At 51.6% G+C, this 12,267-nt stretch overlaps 1 protein-coding gene across 3 annotated transcripts; it reads right to left on the bottom strand.

Annotated features, from left to right (window-relative positions):
- On the bottom strand, positions 1-10,615 carry TUBB6 (tubulin beta 6 class V). 3 transcript variants are annotated; one of them, XM_067015259.1, is made up of 5 exons: positions 10,514-10,615; positions 10,250-10,349; positions 9,072-9,180; positions 7,441-7,551; positions 1-1,316 (listed from the first exon to the last, which is right to left on the bottom strand). In XM_067015259.1, the coding sequence occupies exons 4-5, from the start codon at positions 7,499-7,501 to the stop codon at positions 253-255; spliced, it is 1,125 nt and encodes a 374-aa protein (XP_066871360.1). In that variant the 5' UTR covers positions 7,502-7,551; positions 9,072-9,180; positions 10,250-10,349; positions 10,514-10,615; the 3' UTR covers positions 1-252. The 3 variants fall into 3 exon arrangements, with proteins under 3 accessions (XP_066871360.1, XP_058895726.1, XP_066871361.1); XM_059039743.2 differs by lacking the exons at positions 10,250-10,349; positions 10,514-10,615 and adding an exon at positions 9,472-9,626; XM_067015260.1 differs by lacking the exons at positions 7,441-7,551; positions 9,072-9,180; positions 10,250-10,349; positions 10,514-10,615 and adding an exon at positions 6,728-6,955.
- Between the last annotated feature and the right edge of the window lie 1,652 nt (positions 10,616-12,267).

Here is a 12,267-nt window from a genome sequence, read left to right as displayed (position 1 = left end):
TTTATTTATTTAGCCCTTTATTTATGGCCCATGAGTTCTTTCAAGTCCTCTCTGGTCTGACGTTTGGGTAGGGATGCCAGTCCCCGCTCTTCTGATGTCCTTCATCCCGGATGATGGACAGGACAGTCTCGCTGCCTCTGCGAGGGGCCCGTCCCCACACACTCAGACCAGGGCTCCCCTCAGCGGCCAGGAGACTCACCAGGGTTGGAGGAAGGACCTCTGAGCCGCGGCGTCCAAGGCAGGGACGCACCTCTATTCGTTGACCTCCTCCTCATCATCCTCAAAAGCTTCCGCACCCTCGTCGGCTGTGGCATCCTGGTACTGCTGGTACTCGGACACCAGGTCGTTCATGTTGCTCTCGGCCTCGGTGAACTCCATCTCGTCCATGCCCTCACCCGTGAACCAGTGCAGGAAGGCCTTGCGCCGGAACATGGCCGAGAACTGCTCCGAGATGCGCTTGAACAGCTCCTGGATGGCCGTGCTGTTGCCGATGAAGGTGGCGGCCATCTTCAGGCCGCGTGGCGGGATGTCGCACACGGCCACCTTCACGTTGTTGGGGATCCACTCCACGAAGTAGCTGCTGTTCTTGTTCTGGATGGCCAGCATCTGCTCATCCACCTCCTTCATGGACATGGGGCCCCGGAACACGGCGGCCACGGTCAGGTAGCGGCCGTGGCGGGGGTCACAGGCTGCCATCATATTCTTGGCATCGAACATCTGCTGGGTGAGCTCGGGCACCGTCAGCGCCCGGTACTGCTGGCTGCCACGGGCGGTGAGCGGGGCAAAGCCAGGCATGAAGAAGTGCAGGCGCGGAAAGGGCACCATGTTCACGGCCAACTTGCGCAAGTCGGCATTGAGCTGGCCAGGGAAGCGCAGGGAGGTGGTGACCCCGCTCATGGTGGCCGACACCAGGTGGTTGAGGTCCCCGTAGGTGGGCGTGGTCAGTTTCAGGGTGCGGAAGCAGATGTCGTACAGGGCCTCGTTGTCGATGCAGTAGGTCTCGTCCGTGTTCTCCACCAGCTGGTGCACGGAGAGGGTGGCGTTGTAGGGCTCCACCACCGTGTCCGACACCTTGGGCGAGGGCATCACGCTGAAGGTATTCATGATGCGGTCGGGGTACTCCTCGCGGATCTTGCTGATGAGGAGAGTGCCCATCCCAGAACCAGTGCCGCCGCCCAGCGAGTGGGTCAGCTGGAAGCCCTGCAGGCAGTCGCAGTGCTCGCACTCCTTCCGCACCACGTCCAGGACCGAGTCCACCAGCTCGGCGCCCTCCGTGTAGTGGCCTTTGGCCCAGTTGTTCCCGGCGCCGGTCTGTCCTGGAGTCAAGCAAGGGCGGGGACACGTTTCAGACAGGGCTGTGGGGTGGGGAGAGCTGCACGGGGCCGTTAGTACGTTTAAAACGTGTTAGGAAACAATTAGATAATAGAGCGGGGTGGGGGCCCGTCCCCCAGGAGCGCGGGAGGCCAGGCAGCTGCTTCAGACAAGGGAAGCCCTCCAGTTTTAAGATGTACTGCGTGTTCTGACCTGGTAATTCCATTCTTGTTTTTAAGCAGATAATTCTCCCACAAGGTAAAAGACAAAGAGAACAGAAAGTATACATTAAAAAACAAATTGCTTTCCCCTCTGCTTTGGGCTCTCTGAATTTTGTACTATGCACAAAATACTTTCTTTTCGAAACAGTAATACTTTCTCATGTTAACGGGGCTTCTCGTTCATCATCCAGAATTACAGTTGCCAAAGTTTCTGAGCACCCACTATTTTGCACCTGTAATTAAACACCCAGCACAGGAAGCCATTCCTGCCCTCAAATTCCTTCCAGTCAGTCGTGGTAAGATTAACATGTGTGAAAGTCTTTGTATTTTTTCCAAGGAGTTCAAGTAACTAGAAAGAGACCTTCTCGTTAGTCTGTTTTGGGTTTTTTGTTTGTTTGTTTTAAACAACTGTGCATTTTCCCCAACATGCTTATTTCTATTTTACTTTATGGAAGAAATTTTTAATCTGAAAACTTGGCTGTTCAATTTAAAATCCTAATTTTCAGTTCACTTCGTTATAAAATGGAAGCTCCATCAGTAGACAAAGCATTTTTCCCAAGCTGTATACACAGGCCTATGTTTGTTTGAATGGATGCACTTAAAAAGATCTGGCAAAGAGGACCGGTAGGAACTTATTTTCATTTTTGCTTTTCTGGACACTGCATTTCTTGTAATGCAGTGCTCTTCAGACACCACTGCTCTGTAGCCCTGAAAATATTAAAAAACTACATACCCCAACATTAAGCTGACATCTAAGGTCTTCACAAAATTACATAGTTGCAAATGATACTTTAACTTCTGAGGTACTATAAATACTCCCTTTTGAAAACAAACATGTTACATCATTCTATTAAATGTATCCCACAGAGTCCCTGTAAAAATCAGGAATAGGGAATTCCCTGGCAGTCCAGTGGTTAGGGCTTGGCAGATTCATTGCCGTAGCCAGGGTTTGATCCCTGGTCGGGGAACTAAGATCCCACAAGCCGCGCAGTGTGGCCAAAAAACAACAACAAAAAAAAACAGGAATAAATCCTAAGTTGAAATTGATTTTTTAAAAAAAATTCCTATGATCACAAGGTGTTTAAAATGTCAATAACTGTATTCTTTTCAATCAGTTCATTTATCCAAGTGTGAACATCACATATTGACAGAATGAGACAAGGTTTGACATCCCTTTTTTTTGGCCGCACCACACCACATGTGGGATCTTCCCTGACCGGGGATCAAACCCGTGCCCCCTGCAGTGGAAGTACAGAGTCTTAACCACTGGACCACCACAGAAGTACTTGGCATCCATTTTATTCCTTTTTCTTTGTTTTTACATATATAAACACTGAGAAGTCTTGTTCACATAAATATGTAAATGGAATCAATTGTATTCTAAAATTGTCATTGAATTATTTGATCTGCAGAGTTTAAAGGCCAAAAATCAAATAGTGACCTATCACTTCCTTGTCTATGCCACACGGCCAAAAAGAATTTTTAATCATCTTTCAGCCCAAAACTCAATTTTGTAGAAAGCAGAATTGGAAACACCTGACTTGCATCAATCACACTTTCCTTCTGTTGGTCCAAAAGGCTTTGCACCAAGACTTACCTAATGCTCTCTCATTGAAAGGCTCTTCGTGTGGTCCAGTATACTTAGAAAGGGTTGGAAAATTTGAAATCTTAATTCCAACACAACTTTGCAAATATGGTTTTTAACGAAATGTTTTAAATATATTTTTGTCAAAATTTTTAGGTTGCAGATTTATCTTATTCAGGTTGTAAAAACTATTGGCCATGTAACCTAACTGGCAAAGGCAGCCCTCATTATCAGAGCGATTCTGTAGATTGGACTTACTTTCTGTCAGAAAAACATGACTTTAATTTTCAACTCAAATCAATATGTTAATATGCATTTTAAGGAATATTAGAGAAACTACTGAGAACTGAATTCTAGAGCACACTATAAGGTAAATTACAAAAAGCAGTAAAATCAAAGTAAATGATGCAGAGATTTAAAGATAAATTAAAAAGACAAGGCATTGCCATTTCTCATTAACTGGTAATTAGGCAGTGTAAGGTGCGGCTAAAATGGTCAGCTGTTGAGGAAGCAAGGAAGGCTATTTAAAGGCATTGTATTTCTTCAGTTTGGGTATATCAAATTTGGTTTTGAAAAGAATCATGTATTACAAAAAATTTAAAAATAAATTCATCAGCCCCCTTATCAAACTTTCCCTACATATCGAACAAAAGAGACCACGGTGGTCCCACTGCTGAAGGTGGCGTGGGCAGGGGATTCAGCTGCGTCAGGTAGACTCAGAAAACAAGAGGAGCAGAGGGGCCAAGGCGCTGCTGGCACATGCTGTGCAGACCTCTCCCCCCTTACGCCAAAGACATTCCCTTGATTTCTGTCTACACCCACTGGTGGCAACAATTCACCACCAGCCCCGTGCACCGATGGGGGAAACAGCTGTGGCAGTGACACAGCCGGGGCTGCCCCTGGAAGACCCGCCTAGCGCCACAGCAGAAGGAAGGCTCTGGGCGCTTGGGGGCGGGGGCCTGCTCTCGGACACCCCTGGATTCTGCAGTTACCCCGGGGGGCGGCCTCACACATGGGGAAGGAGTCTTAGCTCAAATGTCTTTGGATCTTGCACAGCATTTATCAGCGCTAAGCCCTGTGGTGTAAAGTGCAAGTCTGTAAAAGAAGAACCACCGAAATACTGTGATTCTTCAGTAAGTTTAAGGTGTACTGACTATTAGTGATTCGTATCTTATACCAAGGGAATCCCTTTGGAAGCATCTAAAGAAGTCCTACAAATCCATAAGGACAACGACAGCCTTTAGGAATATGGGCAAAGATAAAAGCACAGATCGCAGGGCGGGAAGTGCAAGTAACAACCCCATGGCATACTCCTCACGAGGGAAATGCAATAAATGAGATTCGATTACCCTCCATGAAGCTGACAGAGCTCAAAATCTTGGTAACACCGTGCTGACAGGGGTCTGGAGCAAGGCCCTTCCACACACACTGGAGCCACTGAGGGCATGAGGAGGACGGGCCTCCACAGGAGGCAAGTCAGCGACAAGGATCAAAGTTGGTCCCATTGACTCAGCAAGTCTACCCAAAACGTGCAGAATGACATATGGACAGAGACTCACCAGGGAGCAGTTTGTAATAGTGAAAAGGTCAAGAGCTAAATATCTATGAGTAGAGGACTGGTGACATCAGCAAGGCCATTGAGCCGGGGGCAGAGATGGACAGACTCCAGAGGGGCAGCCTTGAGTCCTGCCACGGCCCCTTGGGGTGTTTCCCGCCCCCAGGAGGTAACTGCATTCTCACTCAGGAACACAGACTGCCTTTACGGTGAAACCTGGCTGGTTGCCTTCTCGTACAAGGTTGGAAAACCATCACATCCTTCCTAGGCCCCCACAACTCTCGCACCTCCCCACCAAGCCAGCCTCCCACCTGGAGCTTGGTGAAGAGCAGCTGCACCTTCAGCTGCCCCGAGGGACTAAGAATGATTTCACTAAACAGCGTAGAAACCAATGATCAGAGGGCAGTGGGGACACCGGGCGACAGGCAGCCACAGCCAGTGAAGCCCCTTGGCCTTGACCCTCCCCTCCCTCCAGCTCACACCATCCACTTGGCTTCCTTGGTGTTTACATCATGATCAGCCATGAGGTTTTCTCGGCCATCGACAAAAGAAGGAAGCTGGAGGCTTCTGAAAATATTTTGCCACTGTCTCATAGCAACAGACGTTCCCAGTTAAATATTTGGGGGCCAGGAGTTGAACATCTTCTGCAATAGAGGTTGGGACATTAACCAGTGGCTCCAGATTGTAGAACACAAAACTGCAACAGATCCCAAGGGCCTCAGAGCCCACCCCTGGTTCACCTCCAGCTCACACGGGGTGTGGGGTAAAGTTCAGGGCTACGTGCTCCAGGACTCCCCTCCAGCCCTGAATCTGGAAGAGAAAGTTACAAGTACGGAGAGACCTAAGGTCAACCTCCCTGGTGCTTCGCTTTGTCCCACAAAACTCTCTCCCACTAATAGGCATGACTGCTATGCAACGAGCAGTTTGTTAAGAAAAAACTGGAGTTTTCTAAAGCATACTCATGTTTAAAACTCAAATGCAGAGAACTCCACTTTTTAAATTACAGTCACTTCAAGTCAGTGGTTTTTTTTAAACTACTTCAAACTATATCTGAAAATGGAATGACACTGTTTTTTTTAATTCACCAACTCTGAAGGCAATGGGGGTGAACCATCTCCATTCACAGGCAACTCGGCCTCTTTTATTAACTGGAGAATGACTTAAAAACAATTGTTGGGGCTTCCCTGGTGGCGCAGTGGTTGGGAATCCGCCTGCCGATGCAGGGGACATGGGTTCGAGCCCCGGTCTGGGAGGATCCCACATGCCGTGGAGCGGCTGGGCCCCATGAGTCATGGCCGCTGAGGCTGTGCGTCCGGAGCCTGTGCTCCGCAACGGGAGAGGCCCGCGTACCACAAAAAAAAAAAAAAAAAAAAAACAATTGTTGAGCCTAATAGCATACCACAGTGCGTTCAGACATCCTGGGTCCTCTCCATGCCCCATGGCAAACATGTTATTTTCTTAGTTAAAAATAGTGTCAACTTTTAAAAATTACTATTAAAGCTATTTCACATCAGTACCATCTTCGTTCCCCTAATTTGGTAGAATCTCTATGAAGGCTGTGAGCACTGCTGTCTGATACAACTTTCTGCAGTGATGGGACTGTTGTATCTTTGCACTGTCCAATATGGTAGCCACTAGCCACACTTGGCTATTGAGCACTGGGTGTGTTGAGTACAACTGAGGAAGTAGACTGATTTTATTTAACTTTAATTAAATTTAAATAGCCACATGTAGCTAGTGGCTACCATATTGGATGGTAGGATCTTGAAGCATCTTTGCTAGAGAACAATTATGAAAAGTCTAGTTCAGCAAAAGGTAAAGAATATAAATGTCCCCATTTGTAGACTATAAAAATACTGGTAATTTAGATTTTTTGATGTAATAAAAGGGGCACCAGAGACCTTCATTCGTCCTGGTCTATTTGAAATATCAAAGGTGACAAAAACCCTTGAACAAATTATCAGAAGCTTCGCCTGTCCCATTGCTTGTGTAGGTTGTATTGTGATGGGGAAGGGGATGATACCAAGAGGACTCATAAACTTCGTGAACACGTACCTCGCTGAAGGTACCTCGCTGTACCTTTATAACAGGTCACTGCCTGATTCTAATACAAGGGAATCAATTCATGTACCAATAAAATCTTCCAAGATTCTGCCTCTTCTTGTACATTTTGAAGTAACCTTGACTCCCCAAACCATGGCTCCAAGGTGAAAGCGGCTGGTCACACTAACAGTGCCACTTCGTTTAATTTTATATAATTTTCTTTAGGAGTTTGCAGAGGAACAGGCACTGCCATCATTTTCTGGGTGGAGGAAGGAGGAAGGAAGATTTGCCCGAGTCCGATAAAACTAATAAATTCATATGGCACCAACCTTTGGAAAGAAAGCAGAACAACTCTCTATAGATGATGGAAGAAGAAATATAGATATAAACACACTGAAGTTAAAAGATGAGCAACATAAAAACCAAAGACAAATTATTATTATCATATTAGGACAGTCATTTATGAGAGGGAAAAAGAAGTTAATGTCTAAAAATTTTCAAAATCAAGAACTATCACCAGTAAGCATTTCATTTAGAGAATCAAAGGTTACTTTTCCCCAAGGGGGTACTTTTCTTAAAGAGGCTGCCTATGATGGGGCTGGGGACTGCTGATTTCCATTCTAAGCTTTTCTACACCACATGATGTTTTCAATCTTGCACCCAAATTAGCTGGATGTTTAAAAAATAAAAAAGAGGAAGAAGAAAGCAGGAAAGACAGAACCTACCGAAGATGAAGTTGTCAGGCCGGAAGAGCTGCCCAAAAGGCCCAGACCGCACGCTGTCCATGGTGCCCGGCTCCAAGTCCACCAGGGCGGCCCTGGGCACATACTTCTGAGCTGGAAGAGAAGAGCCCACCCACAAAGGTCAGTCTCTGGTTCCGAAGGCAGTGGACTTCCCGGGAGCAAGTCCCACCAGCACAGCTGCCTGGGATGTACAGAGCAGGCTTTCTTAGAGTCACAGAATCTCAGCCCTGGGGGAGGGGAGCCCCAGAGAACACAGTCCACCGTGGACTTGTCCGGATGAGGAAGCCAGCCTGGCACAGGGCACAGGAAGTTCCTGGAAAAGGCAGGATGAGAAACGAGGTCTCCCGACCTCCTGCCGCCTGTATTTTCCATTTCTCACCCATGGACAGTTCTACTTTTTAGCTCCACGAAAATCGTACTTGCTGCAGCGAGTGGCCGAGCTGCTGGGACACTCTGGCACCTCCCTCCCTCACATGCACGTGAACCCACGAGCGAGTCTGAGCACCTGTTCCAGGTGCATCCATGGCTGTTTCCCGAGAGACCGTCTCATTTATGGACAAGTGTGGCCGTGTGCCATTTCATCTGTAAGCACACGCTCACACCAACTGGGCAAGAAACTGTCCCCATGAGGGTGGGGTCACTAGGACTGCATTGGGAACTGCTCTACAACCCGTCCTGCTACGCACACACCCAGGCTGAAGAAAGAATGTCACCAGGCTAGGCCTGAAGGTGACCAGCAAGTGCCATGTATATTGCCCTCTTCTCAGGTCCAACCAGGAATCTCACCATCCATGTCCTGCTGTTCCAGACCTTTTTAAAACCCAGTAATTTATGTGTCCTGTTCTTCCCATCTCTCATGTGGACAAGCAGCAGTAACTCCAAAGACAGAGCGTGATTATCTCTGAGGCCGGGGACACGTGTATGGAAGGGCAGCGCCTGTCACTTCCTGGGTGTTCTTTCAATGTGTTAGTTTTGTGTTGTCTTGTGAAGGGCATGTATCACTTTTATAATAAACGTTGTTACAAAAATAAAGTATAATGTAACCACCATATAGATGTAGCTACCCAGGACAGGGGTGATACTATTCTCAAACTTGGATAAACCACAACCTGGAATTTTTACTAAACTCCACCGGACAATGACCCTCTCTGTCTGTAGTTGCAGCTTCCAGGGGATGTAAAGTCTTTTTGGAGGTCTGCCAAGGGCCAGAAAAATCATTTGAGGGAGTGTTTTTCAAAGTTTTAGCCAAAATCCTTCATTAAGAAATAAAATTTTAAAAGATAAAATAAATTTTAGTAAGAGCCGGACATGACCCACTAAGCTGATTTCACAGCAGCAACGGGTCCTATTCAAGAGCTCAGACCCGCCGGGGAGGACGAGATGCTGTTTGAAATCAACCGACGTCGGATTTCCCGCCCCAGCGGGAGCGAGGGAGGAGCCGGGCGTCCGGCTACATCTGGGAGGATTTTTCCAGAGTGAACCACCCACGCGCCGGGCGGCCCCGCGGGTTGGGGAGGGGGAGCATGGCCGGGGTCCCACAGGGCGATGCAGGGGTCCCAGAGAGGAATGGCCGGGGATCGGAGGGAAGGGAGGGGTCGCGCCGCGCCACTCACACGATGACTCATTGTAGTAGACGTTGATCCTCTCCAGTTGGAGCGTCGAGTCACCCACGTAGCCTCCAGCAGCGTCGATGCCATGTTCGTCGCTGATCACTTCCCAAAACTTGCAAAGGGCGGGGCGGAGGACAGACGGTCAGCCCAGGGCCCTGGCACCCGCGGCTCCCCTAGGGCCGGCCCGGCGGACGGGCGGGCGGCGCGCGAAGAGCGACCGCAGAATTCCAGGCGCTCCTGAGCTGCCAGCGGGCGCTCCGGGGCCGGGGGGACGGGGAGCGGGGCCGGGTCCCGCGGTGACGTCCCCCTCGGCCGCGCCGGTCCTCCCGCGCTGCCCCGGCCCGAGGGATTAGGGAGGGGCGGGCCGCCCACCCGCAGGGAGCCCGGCCCGGCCCGCGCCCACCTTGGTGCCGATCTGGTTCCCGCACTGGCCCGCTTGGATGTGCACGATCTCCCTCATGGCGCGAGCTCTGCGCTCGCTGCTCGGACAGCGCGGCGACTGCGGGCCCAGACGCTCGGCGCCCTGCACTCGGCGCCAGCCGCCCCTCCCCGCCCCTCCCCCAGCCGCCCTGGCCAATGGCCGGGCCCGCCCACCCCCCGGCCGCGGACCCTCCGCCCCCGCCCCTCGTGCGTCCTCCCCCATCTCCCCCGGCCAGGCCGGGTCTTCCCAGCTCCCGCCTCACACTCCCTCGCCCCCTCGGTCCTTGCGCCTTCCCCCTGCGCCCACCCCGGGCCCCCAGCGGTCGGTGCGCCTCCCTCCGCTCCTCCCCGCAGCCTGAGCGCCCTGGGCTCCTCACCCAGGGGCCGTTCTTCCCGGGCCGCTTCGACCCTGCGCGGTCCCAGAAGGGAGAACAGACCGGGGACAGTGGAGGGACCCCTGCTGGGGCGCCGGGCCGGGAAAGAGCCGGTCCTTGGGGCGCCCACCCGAGTGGGTCGGGGCAGAGACGCAGCGGGCGGGCAGAGGACGGGAAGGACAAGCTCGCCCCCCAGCCCTTCGCTGCTCCGCGCGGAGGGAAACCGGAGACCCCTCGCGGGTTCCCGGACCGCGGGCCTAGGGGTGCTCATGGTCCCCGCCACGGGTTCAAACCCAGCGTGTAGAGGGCTGTGAGACACGGGAGTGGAGTTTTTCGGGGCAACTCTGACCCCCGGCCCTCGACTCAGGCTCCGGCACGACTACTTACGTCTCCGCCCTATTGTATCCGTCTCGATACAGGTGCCCTTCGTTTCTGAGCACTTGGAACAGTTTGTGATGGAGTTTGATTAAAGTGAACACGGCTGGACCTGAAAACGAAAACACACACACACACACACCCGCCCTACACAGTTTACGCAGCCTCTCCATCCGGAATCTGGGAGGAAAGGCTCTTTGTCGGCCCCGGAAGGGGCAGGGGTCTGGGCTCCCCGCCTGGTTCCCTCACTTTCCCCATCGCTGGGTCGGGGCCTACCTTGCTGTTGGGAGGGGGTGTGGACGCGGACCTCCTGCGTGTGAATAAATGCGAAGCTGGAGGAGGAGGAGAGAGGAAACTTCAATCTTACGGGGGCTCGTGTGTCTTCTGTCTCTGCTGGGGCCACGGAAAGTCGGGGGTTCCCTGTGGAATGAGCTAAGCCCTCCCCAGGCCTAGGAGACAGTTCTGCTGTGCAAAGCTTGGTTTCCTGTTCCTTTTACAAGGTGCAGCCCGACCTTTCTGAACCCCCGCTCTTCGCTTCTCCAGTATTTGCCCACAGCCCCTCCAGCAGGTAAAGTCTTTACTCCTTAGCTGCTGCTATCAGTGTTCTGGGTCCCCCACCCTACTTTCTCAGTGGTCCTCAACCCCCAGGGGCTGTCACCCCAGCAGCCTGGGCCCCCGCTGCCAGCCTCCCAGGGGCACGGCTCCACCTGACACCCAGAATTCTCCAGGTCACTCCCATGGGCAGCCCAGCTGGCCAGGCGGCTCACAGGCATTTCTGTGCCACAAATGCCTCCTGTGTGCCAGGTGAGAGTCGAGGTCACTTCTCAGTGTGAATTAGGCTCTCAGGAGCAGCAGTCCCCCTTCCAAGCACTCCTCTATGGTGGAAGGGAGTGACCACTTTGCAGTGAGTCAGGGTGACTTGGTCAGTCCCGACTCCGTTTCCAACTAGCTCCATGCTACCTCAGATCATCTGGGCTTGGGTTTGTGCATCTGTAAAAGGAAAGGGTTGTCCTGGGGTGTCTGAGCCCCTGGAACCTTCAGTCTGAGTGTGTGTGAGTCTCCCCGTGAATACTTCAGGTGAGGAGAGTGTGGAAACAGGGGGCTGTGCCCCACCCCAGCCAAGTGGAAACGCCCCATGATGAAGAAGCAACCCTTTTGTCATTGGCACCACCAGTTTCCTTTTAGATGCGTGAAAACTCTGGGGAAATCCTAATGCGCGCGCGTGCGCACACGTGTGTGTGTGTGTGTGTGTGTGTGTGTGTGTGTGTGTGTGTGTGTGGTTTGAAAGAAGTGGAGAACTTAAAATGTTTTCTTCTGCAGTTTTTCAAACGTTCTCAATTTCAGGGGTCAGTTTCTTTAACCTTAAGACCCCTGTCCTGTCCCCCTCACCCTCCCCTGCAATGCTGCTTCTCTGCCTTCCTGTAGGTCCCCATACCTCTCTTTACACACAGGGCACCCGGGGAAGCAGGTTAGGGGGCACAGCCCCACCCATGCCCCCAGTCAGGACCCGAGACAACCCAGCACCCTTGCTTAGCCTGCATGTTGCTGTCGCTCAATTTATTGACTCCAAAGAAATGCTCCTTTTATCTGTGTGCTGGTGCTGAGTCTGGTGCAGGGAGTGGAGGGAGGGCCTGTGGTTCCTGGAAGAGCCTGGTCACTCAGTCCCTGTAGAATCAAGCCACTGAGTAAAGAGAAGTGCCCACATCGGCAGCTTCAGTGCTTTGTTGAAATGGCCACCTCACCAAAGCTAGTCCTTGGGTGGAATTTGAGTCCAAGGTGTTCACTGGAGCCAGAGAATAGGTGTTGGCATGGCCTCAGGGACACCTGGATTTGATGGGGGGGAAGCTGATTTACTGGAGTTTCTGATGGACTCTCCCTGCTGACCAGTGACCCAGCCTGCCCCCTGCACCATGAGGGGGGAAGGGGAGGTGACGAGGGCTCAGTGCTAGATGCTTTTGTACAGAATTTGCACGCCACCCCTCCAAGTTTAGGTGTCACTGCCGCTGAGCCAGGTTGGAATGAAAGGGTCC

The sequence above is a fragment of the Kogia breviceps genome, chromosome 15 (genome assembly GCF_026419965.1).
Source record: "Kogia breviceps isolate mKogBre1 chromosome 15, mKogBre1 haplotype 1, whole genome shotgun sequence".
In the NCBI taxonomy this organism is placed as follows: Eukaryota; Metazoa; Chordata; class Mammalia; order Artiodactyla; family Physeteridae; genus Kogia; species Kogia breviceps.
The sequence above is the reverse complement of the archived record's forward strand: the minus strand, read 5'-3'. Positions and strand labels throughout refer to the sequence as shown.